The sequence below is a fragment of the Triplophysa rosa genome, linkage group LG5 (assembly GCF_024868665.1).
Source record: "Triplophysa rosa linkage group LG5, Trosa_1v2, whole genome shotgun sequence".
In the NCBI taxonomy this organism is placed as follows: Eukaryota; Metazoa; Chordata; class Actinopteri; order Cypriniformes; family Nemacheilidae; genus Triplophysa; species Triplophysa rosa.
In genome coordinates this window covers 3951435-3979212 of record NC_079894.1, presented here as the reverse complement: position 1 = coordinate 3979212, position 27778 = coordinate 3951435, and the positions used below count along the sequence as shown (strand labels likewise).

Sequence of the window (27778 nt, the reverse complement as noted above, 5' to 3'; positions counted from 1 at the left end):
GAAGCTTTCAAAACCTTTTTCAATTCAAGAAACTTTTTATTTCTGTGAAAATATGTGACACGATTGTGCCTGTGTCGGGAATTATAGTACTACAGTACATATCCAGATGGAAGACATTATGGCTAAACATACAGTATTATAAAACGTCATATGCATGACATTTCAATCTATTATAAATGGTCAGGTGTTATGATGGATTCAAATCTGTAAAATGCAAAAATATTGAACATTTGAGACTTCAGAAATGTATAATACAGTACAAAGTCCACTGGTGCACAACACTGTAAAATACAATACAAAAATAAGCTCTGTGAAGACCATTATACAACTCACCTTCACGTAAATGTAAGCAAAAAATGACTGGATTCAGAATGCCACCGTGTTTCTTATATATATATATAAACTACAACTTAAAACAAAATTACACAACATGAAAGAGAAACATTCCCACAGCATAGCATCTACATAGTGGCTTCCCTGATTTGAAGACTAATTCCAAACTACTTTGTTAGCTGGTTTGTTGACTTAGGTCATAATGTTTCTTCTTCTTCTTATTATAACATGATTTACTCTGTAATGTGGAGTGAATGTTAATACACGGAAACCCTCCTCTTCAGAGATCTCTTATTTCTGCTTCCCGCTCCCACGGGCCGGATCTTAATCTCGGAGAAGTCAAGAGAGTGCAGGTGACCCTTCCATGGCTCCCAGTTTACTCCCTAAAACAAAAAGGTAAGAATGTGTGTAAGCCTCTCGCTGTCAGGTACTCGTTCATGACAAAATTAAATGACACTTCTAACCGAAAGGATTTCATCTGATATGGGTGGTCATGCATGCCAGGATTTCAGAAATAGCTTTTTTCGTTCAAAATGAATAGTGGAACGTACCATGACGATGTAAAAAGGGAGACATTGAAATAAGTCAGATTGCTTAAAAACACACACGCTTTAACTATATTTGATGTTTAGAAAAACACATTTTCAGTCCGTTACGTGTTTATTTTTCACACTTCAATAAAAAACATGGGAAAATACCTGTTAATCTCACAAAAAAAGCAGGATTCTAATGGGAGCCGAAACCTCCCACCAACCTGAAAGTACTGTCTGAATTGAAGACTTATGAGATCTGATAGATTGAGGGCACTGCTTTTCTTTTGAAATATTGGCTTATTCCTCTTCGACTCTCTTTAAAGTCGCAATTTGAGAGCGCCCTCTGCTGGTCACTCCATCTCATTACATCACAAGCAACGCTTCTCTCTCAAAACATCACAGTCTGCTCCATAACAAAATCATCATGACTCACCATACTGTGCCTGTTGTCGCCCAATCTGCCGTTCAGGTTGGCCAGGTGGCAGTTCTTATACCACCAGGCGCCTTGGTGAGTCAGAGCACAGTTTCCAAGTGCAATGTCATTGTCTGCGTCCACCGTCGAGAAAGATCCCCCCTGATGATAAGTCATGGCATCGCCTGTATAGAACGTGTCAATATCATCACATGACCCTGGTTATCGAAGGAAGAATGAAACGATAACACATTGACACCCACCAGCGTTTCCTTTGTAGTTGCCAATGGTGAGTTTAAACTTCTGTTTGGCTGGCGCTATTTTGAAGTTATCGTAGACTGCGTAGACCCGATCCGATCCCGAGCCGATGTCGAAACGCACCTCGTACTGAGTAGGCGTGTTGGTCAGATCGTGAATCTTTTCCAAGCCTGGTCAACGAAAGACAGCTCAAATCAATTGAATGCATTAATGAGTTTCAGGAAGTATGAGCCATGTTTGTTATGAATACCAAGCCAGAATTCCTCGGTCAGATCTCCGAAGCCTTTCATATACTCTCTCCATCGCCTCATGAATTCTAGTTTGCCTGTGTTTCTTCTCTGGAAGACCTGTGGTACACAACAGCAACAAGATGTCAGAGATACAGTAACAGCTTTACAAGAAAAAACGACATTATTTTCTTTATAGCCACTACCACGTCCATTATACAAAGTCATCTTGTCACATATATAAGAAAATAATGATGGCACACTCACCACCCAGCCGCCACCATCGGTGGTCATGTCACAGTACACCTGCATGGTTTTACTACTGTTGTTATTGACATAGATCGTATAGACTCCACTCTCCAAGTGGCCATTTCTCATCATCTGAGTGCAGTCCATGGGGAACGGGTAAACGAGCCCAACTATAATAATGAGATAAAAAACAGATTTATTTAACGAAGCATATCAGAAAACACAATGAGCTGCTAAGATTCGGCCTCATAAATAGTGACAGATTCTCACCCATCAGGTGACATTGACGTAATAAAACTCATTTTACCTCACAACTCATTTTTAAACAATAAACAATTAAGCGAAAACTACTGGCAACCCTTTACTCAAAGCATATATGTAAAATGCATTATAAAAGTAGTTTTTATGTATTAATTATGCATTGTAATGCACATTATAATGCGTTGTAATGTCTCATGAAACATTGTAACTACAGTTAATACATTATAACACGTATCAGTTCATTGATGCACTTTGCATTTTTAATTTGGTTATCATTTTTAAGAACAACATTTAATGCATTATAACACACATTATGAACTATTATAATGCATCGTACCCTGTAATAACCCTTTATAATGCATCATACATAAAGGCTTTAAGTGTTACCAAACTCATTTTTAAACGATTAATTTTTTTAAATAAAAGCTGTGCCATGTGAGGTGAATGAGATAAGAACATTGCATAATACGTAATACTCTGTTTGAATTTAGTTCCTAGCAAAGGCAAAGGTAATACATGTGGAAAAATATCGATATATTATATCAATAATCACAAGCACAGGCGGGCGATACATTTAATCTTTCACAACTTGATTTTGTTGTTTTGCGACTGTGTTACCTGTCATTTATAATCCAGTCTTTCTGTTGCGAACATTTACATTTGCTATTAGCAAACTATAATATATGTTTTTATGAATCTAAATTATGTAGACAAAAGCTTATAGTTTATAATCTTATTGCCGTCTGAATACTTCTGTTTTTGCCCATCACTGCATGAATATTACACCCATTTACATTGATTTGGTATCTACACTTGATATCTACACTGTAAGGCCTTTTTTCTATTCTTGAACCATTTTTATTGTGACTACAAGTGCTGTTGTATTGCAGTCATTCAGTATAAAGGCATTTGACTAACTTCATGTACTTTTATAATTTAATATAATTTAATTTTTGTATCATTTTATTGTTTTAAAATTTAACAAGAAAAGTGTTGTGGGCACATAGATGCAGCAGGTAAAGATAAAAGCAGATACTTGTAAACAAATGTAATCAAAAAGTAGTCAGATTAAGTTACAAGAAATGTGTAATCTAAGGGATTACTTTACTGACTACAAGTTTTGCCATGTAGTTTGTAATCAGTAACTGATAACAATTCCCAAGTAATCTACCCAGCTCTGAACATTTTTCAATGTATTTAACATGATATCATGTGTGGGTTTCTGTTTTATGTGCCAAAATTGGTTTTGCTAACTATGTAATGCACAATAAACGTTCAATTAGTTTTACTCATCTTTATTTTTAATTTGCTGAAGTTACATTTGTGTTATATTGGGCTCATAGTAGCTAATTAGCAACACTGCTTTCCCAATATCAGTACTGGCATCAGCTTTTAAAACCCCCGTATTGCCTCAACACCATTTAAAAAAGTAATAAAAATGACTGTACACATCCAGAGTATATATTGCATTACCTGTGCTAAACACCGTCTCCACTATTCTGCTCCTCTTTGATCCTCTGTATGCAATAATGCTGACAATGTACTTTTTCCCCATTGCAAGTCCAGACAGAGCAAGCCTAGTCTCTCCTGCAGTCAAATGTTTCTCCACAGTCTAAAACATAACACAGAAAGCATACAAACACATGACCAAACGTCCAAAATCTCAAATGTACCCGATTCAAGTTACAAATGCGTATATGCATGTACAGTAAAGCAAACCTCAATGCTTCCATCCTCGGCCTTGTATGTCAGAATATATCCATCGATGTTAGCCAGAGGAGCGCTCCATGTTATAGTGGACGTCTGCGTCTGAACATCGACGGCTTTGAGATTCTTGGGCGCATCAATCTCTGAGGATCAGCGAGCAGAGAGTTCAGTCAAATGAGGCTGATCATGAGAATACACTGACCATCTCTTACAACTACACAAGGGTTAACATTGCAATTAATGTTGATGAATGATGGACCCTCACAGAATTCAGAAAAAAAAGAAGGTCTCCATAAATCAGATAACCTGTTTCGGCTTCGGTTGTGGCTTTTCTGCTGGATCGAGAGCCTTTCACTGCCCAGACGTGGACCGTGTAGACAACTCCAGGCTTCAGACCAGTGAACCTAAAGGACGTGCTGTCAGCTCCCACTGGAATATCCTGACTGGATCCATCGACAGACCTGTAGCTCAGCATGTAGCCGTCGATGTCCGCCTGGACCTTTCTCCACGTCACCAATGCCGAGTCTTCTGTCACCTCTTTGGTTAAGAGGTTAGTAGGAGCGTCTATTTCTAAAAGAAAGGCCACATGTGCATAGTTTAGTGCAGTTTTATGTTCAAGAGTAAGGTATTTGTATGGATGAAAGGATGTTTCTTTGGGTTGATGTCAGTTTTTCTGTCGTTTAAAGTGAGGTTGAGAGTTCACCAGTGAAGTGGCAGATATAAGAGCCATGAAAAGATAATGCTGCTGTGAGATTCGATTGTAGAGGCAGACGTCACTTGTATACAAGAGGTTTGTTTATGACGACAGGGCTTTTTAACCTGTAGGGGGTGCTGTAGACTTCTTCTGCGGAGCACGAAACAAACCATAGATGTCACTCATTCAGCACCAAGAGTGAAATGTGATATGAGGCTTTAAAGTTTTTGTTTTGCATCATTTTCCATGTCTTCCATTGTTTGGACAAACTAGTCACTCTGTTACACACTTCCACTACAAACCCTTATAAACAGAGCCAATGGTTATATTCAAACAGTAAGGGACAGGAACAGTTCCGTTCATCATTTATTCACCCTCATGTCAAGATATTTTGAGAAATGCCTTTGTTTTAAGAAATGGTTTTGTGTTCATACAATGGATGTCAATGGGGGCCAATGCTGTTTGGTTACCAACATTCTTCAAAATATCTTCTTTTGTGTTTTGCAGAAGAAAGAAAGTCATACAGGTTTAGAATGACGTGAGGGTGAATAAATGATGACAGAATTTGCATTTTTGTGTGCGCTGTCCCTTATACCCGCCGTTAATGAATCAAAAACCCTACAGCGAAATCCTTATTTCTCCAAACAGATAAACTCAAGTGTTTGCATGAGCAGATCAGGAAGATACAATTCAGAAACCAGCTTCTGAAGGGTCTTTATTGCAAGACCGAGGGCCCTTGACAGCCCACGCATGTATTGTGTGGACGACCTCAGGTACAGATCAGTAAACCTGTAGAAGATGCTGTCGATTTCCACTTGAACCTACTGACTGGAGCAATCAATAGAGCATCGCTCTGTCTAAATAGCCATTTATACAAAGGTTAATACACAACGCTTCGGCATTAAAGCAAGCTACGGAAATGTGAAGGAATGCATCACTAGACCACGAAGGATGACAATTTATCCTTTTTGATAACGCGTCTAGCGTCTCACATTAATACAATTACATAGGCATTTATCCAAGCAAACACTATTTATTTCCCATTCCAGTTAGGCTGAATTTCCCTGTTGGATCGATAAAGTATTTTTAATTGAATGAAGATTGCCTCTTTAAGAAGCCGGGGCAAAATTAATGACTTTAATTAATATAAATTTGGAAATGGTTTGTGCTTATGAGAAGTGCAATTTCCTTAAATTAGTCTACAGCTTGATGAATGCTGCCAGTTGACTCCGTAAGAGCATCGCAATTCATCACCACACCACACAGATAGAAGAAAACTCTACTGCTGAGAAATAACAATGTGTTTAACGGTATTCCTAAAACAATATATAAATGTTTTACATTTTAAATACAGTCTCAAACTACAAGACTTTTCACCAACACTTGTTATGAATCAGTTGTTGTTTGACAATGTGTTTGGTTGCAAAAACTCAATTACAGTATCGAAAATGTTGCCGTTTGATACAATATTAATATGTCAAATTAATAGTCTTAAACAGACTAGCAGACATAAGCAGTCAGATTTAGTTAAAGCCACAATATGGAAGAATTTTGTTACGAAATATTCAAAAATCACTTGCACAGTGTGATATATTTCATGCAGTTGTGTACTTACATTATCCCAAATGTTCCCAAGAATGTGCAAATCCAGAGAAATTCCTATTTAAAATAATGGCCCGTCCCTTGTCTCCCTTGTATTTGTCGCATATCAGTGACTTAATATCCGCTGCTCCGCACTACCCTCAGTTTCCGGTTGTAGAAACTATGGCAACACGCAAATGCGGAAGTGATTATACAACATCTGGGACGCAGCATCTGTTGTTCTGTTATTATGGATCACGATTACTCTTTGGCGAGTAAAGGAAACCCAAAAAAGTGTAAACGTAGGCCAAACGAGGTAAGCAGGCTTATGGACAAACGAAGAAATAAAACAAGGATTAATATCCTTTTTAATGTTAATAAAAGCGTTTTCTAAATGGAGAGAGCTGCGCGACCAACTCGGACTCGACAGAGACTCCGCTCTGGCATGTGTTTAATAGACAGGTAAGCACTTTTTTTATTATACACAAAATACTCATGCACAGATTATTTGAATAGTTATGAATGCAGTTACTCTATGACATACGGTATATGTCGCACAAAAATATGTAGCCAATAACGTTACTTGTAAATGCTGTGGGTTCGTTCCAATTTACTTTATAAGCGACGACTGTATGACTGTTTTAAACAGGTAAAACTGTGTAGCATTACGCTACCAAATCAATTGACAAAGTCCAATATGAGTCGCGGGCTACATTCCACGTTTCTTGCAAGCTAATTCATTACGATGACATAAAATAAAATTAATTCATTACCTCGTCCGTGAACATGATGGGCGATCTCCATACGCCTCTGGATGGTGAAAACGACATGTCCCATAATTCCACTCTCCTACATAACGTCATTTAGCTCCGCCTTTTGTTGTTCTTTCGAAAGTGCGCCATGATCTAGCAGTCCAAATATTCCATATTGTGGCTTTAAGCAATCTTAACTAATTCAGACTTAAACAGATTCAAACAAATACAAATGTAATAAATCACAACTAATACGCTCTCCTCACTAATCAAAATCATTTAGTAACTTCAAAGTTACTGAGTGCAGCTGTTACACGTCAGAGGAGACCAGGCCCTCCCGGTTGAGACTGGTTTCTCAGTTTTTGTTCTCAATTTATTCATCATTGGAGTTTCGGTTCCTCGCCATTGGGCCATGTGGCTTGCTCACCGGGAGACTGCTGATATTCAGAGTCGATCCTTCCTATACGCAAACTATGCAAGTTGCGTAGGGCCCCTGCACCACCAGGGGCCCCCTTGAGTACCAAATATAAACACTATAATGTAAACAAGATGCGGATTCAACTTTCTGCCTTCGAAGTGTTCCGTTACAAACTTTACAGGAAACATTTGGAAATTTCCTTTTTAATACTAAATTTATTTAATTACTGTGACACACTCGAGTCGGATATCATGCAGTGCGTGCAGGTGATGACATGCCCATAATGTGATCATGTGTCTTTACATATGGCTTCAAATGAAGCTATCCGTCTGTAGTGGACAAAATGGCAACAGTGTGAAGCAAACGAACAAGAAGGCATGTGTTTTTGATCTATTACAAAGTCTTATTTAGTTTTGTCAAATTATGCAAGTACAGATTTACAAATTCAGTATTTGTCCACAATTGGTTGGACGTTCGATAGTCGTGAATTTAGGGACCGTCTCCAAAGTTACATGCACATTGATATTCTAATTTCAATAGCATTTACAGGGAATGACTTAAAGTCACAAAACCAAAAGTCTCAGCTATACGTAATTGTAGTAACTGTCAGTTTTTTGCTTTCAGTTTTAATTCATTTAAGTGTGTTAATTGATTTATTATTTTTATGTCTTAAAGTTTACAGTTATGCAGTTATCTAATTTTAACTATTATGACAAGGGCCCCTCACAAAGGTTTGCATAGGGCCCCCAGACGTCTAGGATCGGAAGTTTGGAACACACTCTGGTTTTCTTTTCTTTTGTTTTCTTTCAGTAAAGCTGCTTTGAAACAATGCAACATTGTAAAAAGTACAATATATATAAAATTGAATTGAATCGAATTGAATTGAATCGAATTGAATAGCTTGTATATAGTGTTTCATCCTCCTGCACTGAAATGAGGAGTTATACCCCAGTCAGCAGTCTTATATGTGTCACTTCTTCATATACAGTATGTATCATATACTTTTTAAAAGTTTAGGGTCACTTGACTGAAATGGTTTTCATGCTGTCAAAAACATTTTGAATATAGACTATAATATAAAAATATGGCTGAAAGCTTCAAAGTGAATATGTGTAGAAAAAGGTAATTGTGCCAGCATATTGTTTTGTTTTATTACAAAACAAAACAAAATCTTTAAAATGGATGACTTAATTGAATAATGGATCAAAAACAGCCAAAAGAGCCCAGAATAGCCTTCTTCTCAGGGTTAGACCTCAAGAAGCTGCTTGTTAAAATGTCAACAAAAAATCTGCAAAATGGATGACTACACTGAAGATGTTGAGAGGACATAGTTTTAATTAATTAATTTATTATTTTGTAGTCACAACAAAATTCCCAGTTTTGATAAGTTATTCTGAAATGGAAAAAACTAACCCTACATTTTTGAAAAGTGGTATATGTGTACAGATGGTACTCAATTATGTGTGATTGTTCTTTTACACCTCTTTTACCCAAAATAATAATTCAACTTAAAACCCATAAAGTGTTTAAATAAAGTGTAAATCTCCTTTTTGGAGGTCATGTTTAAAATCCACTCGGCTCAAAAATCCGAGGGGGCGGATCTGGAGGATACGCACGGGTACATTTGAGTATATATCCAAGTGCTTCTGTTTGGGTTGTGTTTCCACTGTCAGCTGGTTATGCACTTAGCCCATCTGCTTTAACGTCTAAAGCAACAGCCACTGAAGAATTAGCTCTCTGTTGCTCTGTTTAACACTAATCTGAAATGCAACAGACTACGGAGACCTTCACTTATTACAGGGTTGGCAGTTTAACAAATGCGGAAAAACCAATGTTCCTTTTGTATCTATTAATGGGACAGAGGATGGAAAGCCCTATCCAACATCATCACTATGGTTTAAACACACTGTTTATCTTTTTTGTGAAATTATCTATGGAAGACGACTTACTTTCTCGAGAAAATGTCTAAGAACGAGAAGTTGGAAAGATCAAAGTATGGTGAGAGGTCTCTGAGGACTCGACATCTTCACCCAGCAGGAGAAGTGCTTACCCGTCTCAGCCTCGGTCTTGCTCTTCCTGCTGGAGCGAGAGCCCTTATAGGCCCAGAGGAAAACCGTGTACAGGACTCCCGGCTTCAGAGAGGTCAGCTGGTGAGAGGTAGCATCCGCTCTCACTTTAATTTGTTTGCTGGTGCCCTCGGCAGAGCTGTAGGTCAGGATGTAGCCTTCGATATCAGCGCGAACGGCATCCCACGTCACAGTTGCCGAGGTCTCCGTCACCTCCCTGGTTGCCAGATTGGTTGGAGCGTCAATGTCTGTTGAAGAAATTAAAGCAAGAAATGTGACTGTTTGTGATAAAATCGTGGCGCTTTTGTGTCTTTTTTAAATTCAAAAAACATATGGATTTGCAATTGTCAGGGCATGTAAGACTAAGCATGTGTGCAGTGTCACATACAGTAAGCAGCCCATGTAACGCAATGAGGAAGCGAGAGGAAAAGCAATCATCATTTCGGTTGCCGCGGGGTCAGCCGAATGTCACCGTGCTGATTCATCATGCTTCCCCAGATTGCCACAGCTCTTGCCATTTTGGACCTGTTTGGGTTCGAGATGTGGACCTGAATACAAAACAGCAGCTCACGCAGGACAGCCGACAGCGCCGATGCTAATCTCAATTTCGAAATGCTGAAACCGCCATGATTCTTAAATTGACTTGTCGATATCTCATCCCGCAAACAATCATTCGTAAACCGCACATCACGGCGAATACGTGCCGAGCAACTCTTCTGTGTCTTATTGTTTATACACGCGTTGTCAAAACATGACCTGCGTCTGACTGTCTGTACACTGCCAGATTTATAATAACAGCTATTGAATTTCTCTGGACATTGCAGGAAAGAAACATGAAGGATGCTCGTAGTTTTGCAGACTGCAAACACAGCCTGTGGCTTTTTCTTTATGGAAAACTGTTTGTGAGTCGTTCAAACTAACCTGGGGCCTTTGTGGTTAGTAACAGTCAATGTTCAAGGGAAACAAAAACACCTGAACGTGCTTTTTTTATGCTTTAAAGCAGTGGTTCTCAAACCTTTTCGTTGTAAGGCCCCTTTGTGTAGAGTGCATCGCTTTGCGGCCCCCCATATAAAAGCGTATAATCTTAAACTTAGACTTTTTATTAAACCAAAAACATATCCGGGTACACAATTCTGGAACATCAAATCTTTTGGTTGCTGGTCTTATTTTTAAGATGTCTGATTGCATAAAATCTACGATAAATTTACATATTTCATAAAATGCCACAAAAACGGTGGACCCCCTGGATCCGTCTTGGGGCCCCCCAAGGGGCCCCAGTTTGAGAACCATTGCTTTAAAGTGTTAAACAGAATGTGAGAGATGGTTGGTGATATTGCCTACACTATACCTGACGGTGAATAGGGAATTGGTTATTGCACGGTAAAAGGTATCAGAGTCTGGCGCAGATTTAATGTCTTCATTTGTAGAAGAAACCTCTTATATTGAGCCGTTTCGTTGTTATAGTCGGTGTTTCAATTTAAAGTTTTGTGTTTATTGTTCCCAGGAACTTACCAAGTTACAAGTCTTACAAAATGGGAGCGGGCCCTCATGAAGCGCACGATGAAATCTATAAACTGTGTTTTAAATTCTGAATGGCTGTTTTGTGGGGATATCTTATACGGCATAAGGAATTTCAATATCGTCTTTAATAGAGAGTATGATTACTCAAAATTGCAGCACATCAGATGGACAATACACTCTTGTGTTAAGTGTTGCACAGGCACGACGTGTGCCACGTCCAAGAGGAAGTGCTGAAAAAACCTTTCCTGTCCCTACAGTTGAGTAAAAGTCAAAACGTGAGCAACTGGTGCTTTAATTTATAAGTTGCTGACTGGAAGGAAAATGTTGTCTACTGGAGGCCCCTCTATAATGACTGCTTCAGCTGTCAGAAACCGACTCGTGTACTCGAACTGCATGCTCTTTTACCTTTAAAGTGAGAGCCAGGTATTACATTCTGACTCGAAAATGCTGAAACTGAACATTTCACTGTGCCTCACTAAAGAAGTTATATATAGTTATTGGGGATGTAATGGTATCAACTATCTCACGGTACGATAATACCTCGGCGTAGTGCCTACAATACTTATTGCGATATTTAAAAAGACAAATGAAGACTTGGAAAAAAGTGCCATACGTGTTTAATAAACAATTATTGAACATTGCAATGATGTACAAATGAACCATGTCATATCCTGTCCTCTTTCCTATATCCTCTAATCATAACTGGTGCTTTGAGGTATGAGGTATAGTATGAGAGAGGTCAAATGACTTAAAACTCCCTCTGATAAAATAAAAAACTGCACCAGCTGGACCTTGACAGAGGTAATATCTATTATATTGTTTAACATTCTCTATGTTAAAGGCCCGGAAGACCATCATTTCATACAGTCATGTGACCACGATAATATTGAGACAAATTTGCTATTGCGATACCATGAAATTGATAATACTGTTACATCCCTAATAGTTCTTGATTCTTAATGCAAACGGCATGCCATTTTATTGATTTAAGTCTGTTGTGCTACACTAGAGGATGATCTTGACTGCAAAGCAAAAACACTTTTCTGGGAAAGGATTAGATCTTCGGGGCAAACATTGTCATGTGTTTTACTTGACAGGCATCATATAAACAAGCACTAGACTCCAAATTAAAACTCATTTAAAATTGCCTAGAGGCTCAAAGGGATCATTAAAGTGAAGCGATAAGGGGTCGAACGAACACATTTTTTGGACTTCTGAAAAGTCATGTTCCACTTCCAGATTAAAGGCATTTAAAACACTGTCAATACTTTTTTATACTTCATATATATGTAATGTATATTGTATATATAATTTGTAACAAATCCAAACCTTCTGTGAGGAGAATGGTTTCCTGTCATTTTCAAGGCAAAGACACAAAAATCAGTTAAGAGGAATATGCATCAAAACCATTCGCAAATATTTATTTTTGGCATCCTGATGAAAGCCTATCTAATCTATGTGAGTGCCTGGATGTGAAATCTTTTTCATTTATTAGAAAGAATCCACTGTTTTTAACTCACAACCGTGTGGTATTATCTCAGAATTTCATTCCAGAGTGGTGTCCAAAGTAGAGTGCTGCGTAAAAATGCATTTTTTTTATTGTGAAATTATACATTTGTGTTTTATTAATTGAGTTTGCGCATGAGAAAGTAAAAAATGGCAAAAAGACTTCTCAGTATGTGTTGTGGTGTTTAGGAATTACAATTGAAGCGTTCATGTCCCCCAAGTGGATATTTGCGGTACAGCAGCTAAAAGTGTAACAGATCTCTTTTTTTTTTCATTTCAAGCTCAAATTCAGAACACAACTTGGTTAAACGTGTGGCTTTGTATTTCTAGCATTTTTTCCCTGAAACAAATATTTATTTACATAAATATATATTCATAAATATATATATTTTCATAACCATCAAATTAATCTTAAAAATATTTTTTTATTTATTTAAGTGATTCCATTTCAGCAATAATCTGCAAAATGTCTTCTTTCAAACAAGACCAATCTTAAGTATTCATGATTTATAACCATTTTAGTTTAGATTTTCATGTGTATGCTCAAAAAGGGCAGTGACAGTAAACAGGTTAAAACCATTAAAACCAGTACAATTCCTATTATAACCAGTAAATCCATTACAACTTTTGTGATGGTTTCTTTTTCTTTTCTTTTTTTTCATTAGTGTCATTACCCAACTAATATCTCTTTGCTTGTATTTTCTGCTCTCTCCAAAGTCACACCCCTGTTGCACACATAACTTCAATGATACTGTCGACAACTTTCCACCCCTAAAAAAAATTCTATTGCTCTTTTAGTCAAAAGTAGATGTCCCGTATAAATAGATAAATAGTCTGTGACATATATTTATGCAGTAATATAAAGAATAAAAATCATTCTCCAGCCACACTTTTGATATATTAAAGCCGCCCTATGAGAATAGCTGTGGTAACATATGTAAAGTTTTCTTTGCAACTATAATTTTACCGAACCATAATTCTACAGGAATGAACTCATTATTGGGCCAAACGCACTCAGGCATAAATATTAAACATGAAATATTACAGCCCCTAAATAGCCATAAATATTGTTTCAAGTTAAAACGATCACATTTATGTCTAAAACATGACTGATGATGTTCAATTATTTAAGGACCACAGCAGATAGACATTTTAAAAGACGGGCAATCCATCTGAATATTCTGCAACATTTCCAAAAGGCACAGACATGTACAAATCACATTTCCGTATTAATTTCATTAGACATCATTATGCACTTATGGGGGCCACGGTACTATAACTCATTTATTGTTCTTCAAGAATATTTGTTGGTTTTGGACATGTGTATTTTTTGGGGCTAGAAATGTTAGAGCTGCCACGTTTCAATAGCCTGGGGTAAAATAACAAAAATGGATTGTTGTTTTTTCGGTCAAGGAAGCAATTTAATTGATTTATGGTGACAAGGAAAATATCTGTCCTACGCAGTAGGTTGTAAAGATTTTAACTACCTTAGTACACTGAACCCTTTTAGAAGGAAATACTGTTTAGAGTGAAGTACACCGTAAAAATATTAAAGCATTTTTCCTCTATTAAAATATTGCCGTCAATATCTCTGCCGTCAACATGCAGGCCACTTATCTGATTTCTTCATGTTTATTTTTTAGCCGTCCAAATTCCAGGCATAATTTTTTTAAGTTTAATTATTTATATAACTTTGTGTGTGTGTGTGTGGACTTGGTTTTTATATGTTAGTGGGGACCTAAACCTGAATGCACACCAACTCATGGGAACCCGTGTCACTGTGGGGACCAAAATTGAGGTCCCCACGGGCACAAAAGCTTATAAATCGTACAGAACGATAATTTTTGAAAATCTAAAAATGCAAAAAGTTTTCTACGATCTTTAGGTGTAGGGGTTGGGTTAGGGGATAAAATATACAGTTTGTACAGTATACAACTCATTACGCCTATGGACTGTCCCCACGGAGATAATAAAACATACATGTGTGTGTGCGTGTGGATCAATCCCTAAATCCCTAAAAACAAAAAATGCTAATTTTGCAAAAGTTAGGCAGAGAAAACAAGTTACGCATTGCAGCTTTAAAGCAGCAGAGAAAACGAAAACCCCTCATACTCACTAGAAACAATATGCACACATTAGACATTTTACTGACCTGTGACTCCTGTGGCGCGAGATGGTTTGCCTTCCATTTCACCTTTGATTGCTTGCACTGATATCTGATATTCTGTTCCTGGGTTGAGACCTAAAAAACACACATTCGTATTGCTCCCAGTACACAGCCACTTAACTTACAGCACTATGAAACTCAAAGGGATGAACGCAGTGGACTGACCTACAATGGTGTGCACGGTCCTGGCCTCCTGGCTCATTGCCACTTTCTCCCGTCCCTCCTGTCCATCGGGGCTAGCATGGGTCAGTTTGAAGTAGTCCACTGCAGTGGCAGGGTTCTTCCAGTCCACCTGGATGGAGTCTTCTGTCTGGCCCAAAACCTTGATACCATCGACCCCAGAGACCTCTGAAGAAAGAACCAGGAAAATAACTAACACATGCCATTTCCAAGTCATAGCTATTAAAATGAAGGCCATAATTGGGCTATAAAAATGTGCTGGAATTTATTGTCTGAATTTTCAGTGTATGAAATTTAGCGGCATCTAGCGGTGAGGTTGCGAATTGCAACCAATGGCTTACTCCACCTCTCCCCCCTCCCTTGCGAAGCACTACGGAGGCTGACACAGAACTAAGATGTTGTCACGTTTCCACTTCTTTGCTAAAGGAGATCATGTATTTACGAATGAATTTTCGAACCACTGCCTTGCTTTGCTAATGCAATGCTCTGCCAATTGAGCTACGGAAAAAGAATAACAATTTCTGTCACACAGATGATAGATATTCGTTGCAGACCAATATTCTAACACTAAAGTCTGAATTGGCCTTTATCCTTTACGTGTGTGAAATGCTTTCAGACATTTAAGCTCTTTGTTGACCGGTTGACTGACAGCGTCCCATGCATCTCGATCATAACATCCAGATGATCTGTTCTTTCTCATGGGAGTCTAATGTTCTGTGGGGACTGACCGCATCAAAATGTGCTTAGTGCTCATCTCATTGTTCTGCATCAATTTCCATTTAAATGTGCTTGGTATGTTCTCATCTTCTGGTTGAACTCTGCCCATATGGTTACATCCTGCATTATAACGGTGAACACAAAATCTCGCGGCCATTTGACAACTGAACTGAATTTCTCCGCTTACAGTTCATTGGACAGATAACATCTAGGTATTTTACTGTATTTGTAGTGTTTAAAGAAATGTGCCGTTCTTACCAGTCGTGGCCTCTATCTGGTCGGATTCACTGTTAATGCCTCTGATGACAGCGTACACCTGCACAATGTAAGTGACTCCGGGCCTGAGGCCGGTGATTAAGTAGGAGTTTTTCGTGTTTTCCACCCGGACCTCTTTAATGGCTCCCTTGTCTCCTTTTGGATAGTAGGACAGGATGTAGTACTCAGCTCCTTTGACAGACTCCCACTCCACCAGCAGAGACACATCTGTAACCTTGATCAGACGGAGACCCTTTGGACCTAAAACTAAAGGATGAGGGTGATCTGTTACATAAAGGGTTCTCTCTCTTTCTTTCTGTTTTTCACACAGCAACAAAATATATCTATACATCTATATAGTATAAATATATTGGTTCCCATGGTCACAAGACACACGACAACAAATGTGATTTTATGATAGATATGTGCGCTTTTTGGAGTTTCAAAACTGGGTCTCTATCCATTCCCATTATCAAGCTGGGATATTATTTAATACATATATAACCATTTTTTGGGTGAACTGTTCCTTTGAAGGTAAATCTGTCTTGTTTCGGGGATATTTACATTTTATGCAGGAATATGGAGTTTACATTTCTGCGTTTTATCTTGTCCATTCCTAGAATCCTCGCAGTGCATTTGAGTTACGTTATTATTAGGGGATTAAAGGATTTCTACATTTTAGCTGTGGTTAAAGTAGCGGCGAGCCTCCATCAAGTACAGTCTGTATTTTGAATACAAAGCATGAAAAAAGAGGGATGACATCCCAATTACAACCCAGAAACCCAAGAGGCAAAAAAGCAGCCCTGGAGTTTCCATTAACACTTAAAGACTTATGGAGAGAAACATAGCAGAGATTGTATATTTAAGGAAATACTGCAAAATCTGGGAAATCCACTGGGGGAAGCCAAGAGGGAGAGACGGGTGCTGTGGAGTCCACAGGAAAGAATGAACAGCAGGTCCGTGAGGGACAGGAAGTCAATTTTTTTCCTTAAGTTCTACACAAGAGACCTTTCCACCCAGTGGCAGTTAATACAGCCGTTCCTACGGTTCTCTCCAGGGTTTACCAGCAGCAGTTCCACTGAAAAATAATACCCCATCAGGACCAATGAATTACTGTAACATCAGTCACTCGGAAGGAAAGAAAGTGAGTGATTGTAATTGAATTGTTTGGTTGCCCCTTATAATTACAACAGAATTCAGTTTAGACAAGCTTTCATAAATCAACGGTGGTGCTTCTTTATGGCAGAGAAATAATAAATGAAACTGCCTTTAAATAAATATAAATGAACTTTTAATTTGTAGAGACTATGCATGAATTTTCACATCATTTCAAAATAAAAGTACTGAAAGGAGGAGCTTGTACATGTATGGAGTGGCTCAGAGATGACGTATTTTTGTAGGCTAACCCGAAAGTAAGCGCCGGGCTGATTCCCTCGACCGAAAGCCAATTCATTTTAACCATGGACTTTTGGAAGATAGCAAAAAATAAGATTTGTGATTACCAAATGTTTATGATGTTTACGCTTTTTGTCCATCAAGATCATCTTTACAGATTAACACAATATTCGCTATTTTTGAAGCCTAAATACAATCGGCAGAAGTAAAAAGCTAACAAGATGCTATAAACAGAGTACACTACGAACGCTCGATATCAACGTCGCCACCACCAAACCTCCGTCAACTTTCTCAACAACAAAAAAAACGTGTTCCCTGGCAAGTACAGTAATTACTCCGTGAACGAATCCCCCACAACGATTTTAGACATTTGTGCCCATGTTGCATTATTGGTGAGATTTATATGCGCGATGACATCTAACGTCCCCGCCAAAGAAAGTAGGTGCTTTTAGCAACTTGTTAGCAACCGCCGTTTTAAAGACACTGTAAAGCTCTAAAAAATCACAAGCGGGCTATAACTGGTGTGTTTAATGTCATAGATTAAAACGTGAAAACATTTAGTGGTTTTCTTAGCTACAGACCTTATTTCAGGTGATTTACCAAAAACAAAAAACCCCAGACCTTGGGGCGATGGAAGCGTAAGTCTTAAAATGCTAACTCGCTTCCGGGGTTTGCATACAAAAATAAGTCATCTCTGCGGTACTCAATTGAATCAACCTATTGTAATTAAGTTAAAATGTGTTTCTTTTTCTGCAGTGTAACCCGTTCTATGCAGCACAGTAGGTAAACTTCATCTTCTACATCTGCACTAAGCTGGCATAAAGACATCCAGACTCTATGTGGTTAGAACAAAGCTGGCATGCTGACCTTTCGATGCTCAACCACATTTACGAAAAACATACTATACAGTAAAAATGCATCATGGTGTTTGCTTCTCTGCTTCTCATTCAGATTTAATATGTGGGTTTGTAATCTTTTTCCACATTGTCAGCCTTGACTTTCATTCATGTATATATGCAAGTTCTTTTTTCCATGGAGTTTACAGACAAGTCTTTCTGTTTATACTTCTTAACCAAAAGTCTAAGTATTCGCACATTTCCACTCAAATTTACTGTGCGCTTTTATGCCAGATGTATGATCTAATGCTAAAAATGACTGATTTAAATATATTTTGGATACTGTTTGGGCATTGAAAACACCGAACTCACTTAAATATCTCTACATAACTCAGTATTTGTTATTGCTTCTGGTGGCCATGGTAAACCAACATTTAAAGCGACATGTTAAAATTTTACAATCTAAGTCAGACTTCCCATATAAGCACAGATGGATGTGATTTCATAATGATAGCTTTAGATATGGAAAATCCTTCAGCCAAAGGATGAACAGCTGAAACCCTCAAGGAAGCCGATTAGTGTCAAGATCATGAGATTGTAACAGCTCAAATGATCTGTTTGACTAGTTTGCAGTGTTTACCTCCACCTCCCCACTATTATCATTCTTGGACTCAATTACCCTGTGCCCTAACTCCCCTAAGAAACCATTTAAGAAGTGTTAACATAGATTATATGTCACACCCTAAGGCTCTTGCCATGCCTAATATTTTTTGAAAGTCTTCTCATCTATCCACGCATTCCAACTCTGAGGCACTCCACGTCTCTCTGAAGGTCTGGGCGGGTGGAACAGAAAGGGTCTGATAAAAAACAATTCCCCTCTGCTAATGAAGCCTATCTGTTACCGTTTCCCTCCAGCAGGAGACTGAAAAACAAGAGAGTTAATGTGGATAAATGAACTACCGCAGTATGTGCAATTAGCTGCTATATAAGTGTTTATAGGAGAATAGAAGTACCAGTAAATTTACTTCGTAAAGCTCAAGAATGGATACCTAACTTTTTTTTGAGGTAGCTCAAAATACCTGCTTTAAATAAAGATACAGTGCCACTAAAGTTTTTGGCCCCTCGAAAATGTATAAATTATTAAACCAGGTGATTGCAAATAGGCGCTTTAATTATTTTTCTCTGAAATAATATTATCCGACTGGTTTCAAGGTTAATGCTTCATGAAGTAATTTTCCCCTCGTGGTCACCCAAGAGCCCTTAAACCACAGACGTAGTTTATATTATGAACAAACTTCTTAAAGCTGCAATCCGTAACTTTTGCCTCAAAATCCTCATAAAATATACAACTACCTGTACATTTACCGGCACATTTATGCACTTATCTTTACGTTGGTCTAAAGTGATAGTTCACCCAAAAATGAAAAATTCTTTCATCGTTTCCTCGACCTCTTATCATTTCAGACCTGTATGACTTTCTTCAGCAGAACCCAAAAGGAGATATTTTGAAGGACAAAACTGGCCCCCATTTCACTTCTATTGTATGGATGCAAAACCAATGTAAGTGAATGGGTGAATTTGACTTTCTTCAAAATATCTTCTTTTGTGTTCTGGGGAAGAAAGAGAATCATACAGGTTTGAAATGACACAAGGGTGAGACACAATTTTCATTTTTAGGTGAACTATCACTTTAAGTCAAACTCAGATTTCCAGTGAGATTGTGAATCGGGGTAAATTTACAGTTGTACTTGTTTATTTTTTTACAAATTTTCACGTATAATGTCCTATAAACTGTTATTTTACAGTTTCCTTTTTTTTAAATACAGTCAGAAACCGTCAAATTACAAAAAAAAACATGTTATTTTACAGAATATTTTCTGTTGTTTTTACAGTGTATTTGTATTGTATTTGTACTAGTAATTTGTTTTGTGCTATTGTACTTTTAATTTACTTGATATACTGTACCTGATTTTTTTATTTCTTATCAAAAAAGTAATGGATCGCCTTAAATGTTTAATGTTGTTCTATATTTAAATTGCAAACAAAACCAAGCAAATTATGCATATGTTACATAATACAAATACGTTTGTGCAGTTTTTGTGGCCACTAATGAGATGCACTTTAATAAGCAAATGAAGTAAACAGACTATAATCATATTACAAAAAACATTTAGACAAAAGATTTGAAATTTTACTGTAAACCTCACATTCTCAAACTGAGAAACTTACCCATGGAGCAGTCTTGTCCAAAGAATCCCTCATCACAGATGCATTGTCCATCCACGCAGCGTCCATTTCCTACGCAGTTATTTGGACAACTGGCGACGCTGCAGTCTTCTCCAGAGAAACCGCTGAAGCACACGCATTTGCCATCCACGCAGTGGCCTTTATCGTTGCAGTCGTCGGGGCACGTGAGCTGGCTGCAGTCATGGCCGGTGTAGCCTTCATAGCAGACGCAGCGTCCATCAACACAGCGGCCATTATCGTTGCATTCGTCGGGGCAGGATGAGATGGAGCAGTCTGGACCTTCCCAACCTGGGTTACACTTACATCTGCATGAATCGTGCTGGTAGGTGCCATGACCACTGCAGCTAGTGTCTAAACCTAGAACAAGAGAACAGATTTTCTTCATCTGATCCACAGGTATGGAGGTGTTTGAATTATGCTTTTATAATCCATACACATACACAATGAGTCGATATTACAGATATGCATTTTGAGAGCTGTAAGGTATCTTGGTTGCTTGTGTTCTGATCAAAAGCACAATGAACGTAAAATGGTGGGACCCACTGGTGGGCCGCGACCCTAGATTTAAGATTTCTAGTCAGAATTAAAATTAAGCTCTAGATAGATAGACTCTAGATCAGGGGTCCTCTCCCTTTTTGACTGCAAAGACATTTATTCTTTATAATGGCCAAAAAATAAGAAATATCTTGTTTTTTCGTTTTTAAACGTATTTCAATGCTAATTTTAAAACATTAGTCCTCTTGAGCCCCCCCTTGCAAGTCAGCTGGGCCCCCCCTGTGGGCCCTGGCCCCCCGTTGAGAACCACTGCACTAGATCAAGAGAAATCAAGAGTTTGGGTTTCTCCGAATCTGGGTTTGATGTTATACCTGATCCTCCTTTACAGCAGCCCTGAGCGCATTGATTCTTTAGATAAGTCACCTCCTCTTCCAGACCATTCACACGATATAACAGAGATTTGAAGTCTTCTGAATCCGCACACCCGCAGGCAGCTGACTGCAGGCGTATGTTGTGCTTGAAGACGATGTCATTCTCTCCATTTACTGTAAGTGTCTGTCCATCTGAAGCTTGGTCCTGTGAAAGCTGGCCGACCTGGGAACCCTGCTTACAACCAGAGTCAATCCTGTACACATGACTGAACGTGACTCCTTTCTCTTCTCCAGCCGCTTCCTCAGAGAGAACGAGTCGGGACGACATGAAGAGCATCCCCAAAAGGAAGAGACCTCTCTTTAGCCAGTTAAATCTGATGATCATGGTTTCTGGAAGAAAGTAGAAATGAATTGGTTCATGTTATGTTAAGTGTGCGGTGGACTTTTCTGTCTCAAATTTTCCTCATGGTCTGAGGTCTCACCTTCCAGTAAGAAGCTCGATTTGCATGCAACCCACGTGATAAAAATCAATGTGCAAGATGTCACATTATGTTTAATGGAGCAAAATTTGTTTTACAAGGACAGTATTATAGATGTCTGGTTCTACTGTAAGAACTGGGCAGACCGTATGTTTGCCAAGCACATTCCATCCAACCCATAAATTGCATATCCACGGCCACAAGGGCTTCAGGGAGCACGGAAGCCTTCTAACTAAATGATGTAATCCCCGGTGATGTCATTTAAACTCTTTAATGCATCTCTACATAAATATAGCATACATGAAAAGAGTAGGCTTAGAGCCACCTGGGGTGTTTTGCTTATGTGCATAAAAGTAATTTGCTTCTCATGAGCACCAGTGGAAAGCAGGACCCCTGCATACCTGTTTTAATATACTTCATTAACGGTAGTTGTCTGAGCTTGTGTGGTCTGGGAATTTTGATGCAGAAACAAATGGGTTGAAATCACGTATGTTGCTCTTCTAAAGAGAATGTATACTGTTTACTTTTCGTATCTTTATAAATTAGCGTTTTATGCAAAATACTGTAGGCTACTGAAATCAAATGTGTTTTTTGATGCACATGTAAAGATACCCAAAGGTCCGACATACAGGTTCAAGGATAACTGCATAGCTGTTTCTATTTGTGTTGTCCAAAGGTCAACAATGTGACCAGGAGACAGGACGTGAAATCATATTTCGACAAGAGCATGCAAAAAATCTATCTCATGTCATGCAGAACTTAAGCATAAACAAGCACATAAGCAATACAGTTAAATACGAAATGTCCAAATTTACGCAAATTTAACAAACATTATACGCATGTATCCAGTCATTATGCAATGGAAGGACAAGGGCCCTTGTGAGCCCACAGGACCCAAAGTGACATTCATCAACTGTGCTTTTCTAAACCAAATCATTTTGCAGAACCTGTGAAAACAAAACATCCACTTCACGGCTCCAGATTGGATATTTTTGTTGTAAGTCGGTCAGAAGTTGACACAAGTCAATATTTCACATGCTGACAACTAACCAAAATAAACGACCTAAAATATCAGCACGTATCACCGGGTCTGTGAAATTTTCATTTGTTTTACCACTCACTCACGCCACGCTTTGTTCCGAACATTGAGAAAATCTCTGCACGGAGCGTGCAGCCTAAATATAAACAGGGAGCAACACGCATCAAAGAGCTCAGAAGCAGATGTGGAATTGCAGAAATGAGAGAGCACTCCCATAGGACCAAGGTAAAAATGTGCACAGAAGCACAGATAAATCTGGAATTTATGCCACAAGGATCAAGCAACTAAACAACGTTGCTTGTGGCTGCTTTTTGTAACAAATAATTTATGTTCGCCCTTAAAAAGGTTCCTAAAAAGTAGGCGACTTCATCACTGTATGGTTCCATAAAGAACCATAGAGAAAGCTATTTGGAAGAACGCTTGTAACCAAACAGTTCTTGGACCCCATTGACTACCATAGAAACATTGCTTTATACATGTCTTTGTTCTGTTGAACACAAAAGAAGATATTTTGAAGAATGTAGGAAAGGAAACAGTTCTGAAAGTTCTGTATTAAGACATTTATACAGATTTTGAACAACTCAAATGTGAGTAAATGATGACAGAATTTTTATTTTTGGGTGAACTGTTCCTTTACATGGTCCTAAATGGTTTGTTCATAAAACGTCATTTAACAACCTTAATATTAAAGTTAAAAAAAAAACAGACTTAAGACTGTCTAAATAATCACTCAATATCATAAATGTGTTTCTTTACGAAACGTTGACTGTACAAAAGCAAGTGCTTAAGTGCGTTTTTAAAAGAAAACTCAATAATGGTGCTGATTAACAAACCTTTTGAAGTCAAATGTTAGTTATTTGTTGTGTGGTGAAGTTATGGGCTCAACAGCGATGGGAAATAACAACCGTGGCTTAAATAAAGTCAGCAAACAGCAAAACGATAATCCAGTAACCACATAGTTTATTCAGGCTGGAATGCATTCTGGGAAGCCGTTACCCTTGTTTATTTGACTTAAAGGTCCCATTACACCATTATCTCTTAGAATTGATATATCACCCGAGGTAAAAGTCGGGACACTAAAAGTGGGAATGGGCAGTGGAGTGTCTCACTGGCTCTGTGATGGTAATTGGATGGTGCAGTACTGAGATCTTTTACCGTCCTGCCGTATCCCACATCACAGAGCCGGACGCCACACACATACTGGACCAGCAGGGCCCTTCCAGAGTCTCGTTTATTGCTTTCTGTCAGTGGCTTTTATTTCATGTGTGCCGTTTTCTCTTTTTATTTATCTTGGAGAGCATTCGAGAAAGATCTGCCAATTCTCTCTCACTCTTCACCCCTACTGAGGGCATGTCCATGTCACACACAAACATTGAAAAGAAATGCTGGCCTTCTGTTACAGAGAAGAGCAACAGATTCCTATTGCTGAAAACACTTTGCCCATTTGTAACCACCCAATGAATGAACTCGAAAGTGGTGCCAATTTATATAGTTTTTTATTACATTTCATAGATGTGTTTTATAGACAGTAATTGTTTTGTTGTCCGATGTCAATATCTCAACATCATTAAACATGTGCATTTATTAGCAAACTGTACAATTTATGTCAATTGTATACAGAATGGTATAAAAATAAATCATTTCAAGTCGAAACGAAGTAGTGATTAGCTTTTCTTCATATCGTGACGTATTCGAGTGAAAGGACGTCTTAAATGTGGAAAAGATGTAGGGCCATTGAGAACTGGATCCCTGTCAATTGCTAATCGCTGCAATCTTCCGATATCCCCGCCCTCACGCCTCTACTTGTGTCAGGAAGTGAAGAGAGGTCGTTTTTGAATTAAAAAAGGTGATCGGGAAAAAAAGTTGTCAATTTCACAGTGACTTTAAGCTAAACTCAAGACTGACTCAAGACATTATCTGATAGGTATCTTACACAGTTTTTCCTCAGAGAAATTCAATTTTCTTAGATTTTTTTGTTTTTGTTTTATAAAAGTTAAAATAATATATAATTAAAAAATAAATATAAAATAAAACAATCAAAGTAAAACACCGTGATATAAAATAAAAATAATTAATTAAATAATCAACTAAAAGGATTTTCTTAGATTTTTTTGTTTTAGGAAAGTAAAAATAATATATAATTAAAAAATAAATATAAAATAAAACAATCAAAGTAAAACACCGTGATATAATTTTTTTTTAAAAAATAAATAATTAAAAGGATTTTCTCCTGCACTACGCACATCCAGTATCACCAACATAATACCAATTCTCTTTTCATATTTATGTTTAAAAAGACCCTGGTTAAACACAGAGAACAAGGGCAGCTTGTAGTGGCCGATGGCTATATTCACCCGAACTTCAACTGTATGTCAAAATACAATCTTTCAATGCTGTGGCTTTGACTCATTCATAACATTCAGGAACTATAGGGCAAAGACCTACAAGCAATAAGACATACAAACAGACTGAAGCGCATTAATCATGTTCTGAGGGGAGACTAAATTTAGTGAAGTCAAGGGTGGGAAAACAGAAAGCCAGACTGTGGCTTCACCTCTCCTGAGACGCATTAAGCGGAAGACAAAGACAGTCTGTTCCTCTGCATTTGAAGCCCCAGTTGCACCATCAGGAAGCAGATTTAAGGTTTACCGATGCAGAAAGCGCAAGAGATGGTGGAGACCGCACGTCACAAGCATGCAACACAAGTGATTTTACCCTTTACTTTTCAACTAACAAGATCTGAGAGCAGTTCATCTCAAAACTAGCTAGCCTCATTTCCTTCCCTTAGTATGTACTGCAAAGGACCCAAACCACAGAAGCCTTGAAAAGGTTACGGGGGCCCAAAATTGACTCTGTTAGTCTTGTGTAATGTGCAGACGGCGTTTAATAAACCTGCCCTTTACAGGCTGCAAGCAACATCTGCTGTTCATCTGATGTGTGGTTCAGATAATACCTGCAGCCAGCACAGTAGCTTCTCCTCTTAAGGAAGGATGGAGCCTGTCTGTACGTGGGGTCCTAACTGGTTAAATAGCACACATGTGCCTCAGAGAAAAGATAAGAGAGACAGAGATGATGATAAAAAGGTTGAGCTGACAGTTACATCTGATCTAAAGGCAGATACTGTTGGCAGCTTTCACATTAAGAAACTGAAGATATACTTTAGCAATACACAATACAGAAAGAAAGTAGAATCCGTATTCATCTGTATAGCGGGTAAAAATATTTTTTAAACGATACTAGAACAGAGAAATATAAATCCTGAATTATACTGTATATCTATTTACTGTATGTGTTATATATTTACTGTAATGAATCATCCAAGTGTCCAACGCATAAAATAACTTTATTTAGCATTATTGATTGAAAATAAACAGTTTATCCATTTAAAAACTAGAAATGACCGTCTCAAATGAGAGTACTGAATACTGAATAAATGCAGTCGTTTTTATGCAATTATTTCATTCAATTAAAATGCAATTACTTTGCATTTTAATTGAATGAAAATGTTGAATTTATTAAGCTTTTAGCTTAAGGGAGATACGTAAAAACGTTTTAAAATCAAAAGGATTTTAGACAAATTATACTGTAGAAAGTGAAACTATAGAACTGTTAAGAAGGCACTATTTTCATGACCCTTTAAAAATGACTAAAGTATAGTATGGTAATAATAATAAACATACTAATATTCAAATACTTTTTGTAAACTATTTAATTTAGATGATATTAAATAAAATGCTTTTATACATTTTACCTGACAAATTATTTTAGAATGTTATAAAATAATTAAAAATAGCACAGCAGTTCATTTTTCTTTTATGTCACTAATAATAAAGTCTGTGAGTTTTTTTCTGAATGGCTGCAACAAGTCACTCACAATCCTCATTAAACAAATAAATATTAATGAACGTAGAATACGTTTTAAAACAGTCCATGCACAGACAATAATGAAGCTACAGCTGTCTTACCCTCAGTGTATTCCCTTCCACATTAATATCCCTGCTACGCTGACGGAGCGCTTATTACTGCAAGCACCTGTTTACAAGCTCAGTGTTCAGGGCCCTCCTGACCAGCACTGTCCCGACTCCTCCAACTCTCTCTCTTCAAACACTTTAAATCTCCTCAATGCAGCCCTGAGCCAATGGCCAGCCTGGGTGTGGCTACCTCCAAAACTCAACCCTACGGGACTAAACTGAGGGAGATCATTAGAGACTCCCGTTTCTTCTGCGTACGGTAGTCAATGAAACTTTATTTATCCAGCATCCCATGGCTATCTATCACAGGTAGATTTTGATGAACACGTTTTTATTAGACTGATTTTCCTACAGTAGCACAGCTTATAAATCTATTTCCCAGGGAATGTGATATCTGGCTAGAGACAAATACAGCCAAAGTCAACACAGCCCTGAGCACCCAAACTGCACAGTTACAATGGCAATATTTTTCCTTGTCTTTTTCTTTTCCACTTGATTCCGGAATAAAGTTATGACAGGAAATTGAATCATTATTAAACTTCTGTAAAAATGAGCAATTAAATGTAAATCAGAACACCATTGTACTATCGTTACCTCACACTGTAAAAAACTGTAGCTTTACGAAATTTTACTGCCGCAATTAAACATTTTTATGGCTTTTAAATATGGTTAAAAAAATACAATTTACAGAACTAGACAGCAAAGTTGTAAACTTATATAAAACATGTAATTTTACATGATGAAAACTGGTATTTTATGGTATTTTACTAGCGACCCAGCTGCCGGAAATTAAACTTTTTGTGGCATTTCAATAGAGTAAAAAAATGAACAATTACAGAAGTAGACTGAAAATTTACAAGATGGGTGTAAAATAACATAAAAACATGTAATTTTACATGACAAAAAAATTCACAGGCGCAAAATTTCACAATGAAAAATGAACACAAATGTACAGTATGTGTAAATAATTATAATTCAGCCTAGTTTCCACAGCAATATTTGTAGATCTTCATCATAAAAGCATAATTGTTCTTATTTACATTTCAATCAGGCTACATAATCATTTTTAGGAGGAACCAATCCGCGTTTATCAGAGGTCCTAACTAAA

The 27778-nt window shown here is 37.8% G+C and overlaps 1 protein-coding gene across 1 annotated transcript; it reads right to left on the bottom strand.

Annotated features, from left to right (window-relative positions):
• Positions 1-50: 50 nt before the first annotated feature.
• On the bottom strand, positions 51-26777 carry tnn (tenascin N). Its single transcript, XM_057334505.1, has 15 exons — positions 26665-26777; positions 21182-21571; positions 20298-20672; positions 15841-16104; positions 14851-15033; positions 14671-14760; positions 9476-9739; positions 4287-4550; positions 3993-4123; positions 3747-3885; positions 2031-2182; positions 1787-1883; positions 1542-1706; positions 1300-1463; positions 51-716 (listed from the first exon to the last, which is right to left on the bottom strand). Exons 2-15 carry the CDS (start codon positions 21564-21566, stop codon positions 591-593), a joined length of 2799 nt encoding a protein of 932 aa, XP_057190488.1. The 5' UTR covers positions 21567-21571; positions 26665-26777; the 3' UTR covers positions 51-590.
• Positions 26778-27778: the final 1001 nt, after the last annotated feature.

What these genes read in the sequence shown, in the direction of transcription:
- tnn (XM_057334505.1), bottom strand. Translation starts at nt 21,566, where the DNA reads ATGATCATCAGATTTAACTGGCTAAAGAGAGGTCTCTTCCTTTTGGGG. An exon ending in TCGCGCCACAGGAGTCACAG is followed by an intron (nt 9,740 to 14,670) that starts GTCAGTAAAATG and finishes TTTCTTCAACAG; the next exon opens with ACATTGACGCTCCAACCAAT. An exon ending in CACAACCGAAGCCGAAACAG is followed by an intron (nt 4,124 to 4,286) that starts GTTATCTGATTT and finishes GCTGATCCTCAG; the next exon opens with AGATTGATGCGCCCAAGAAT.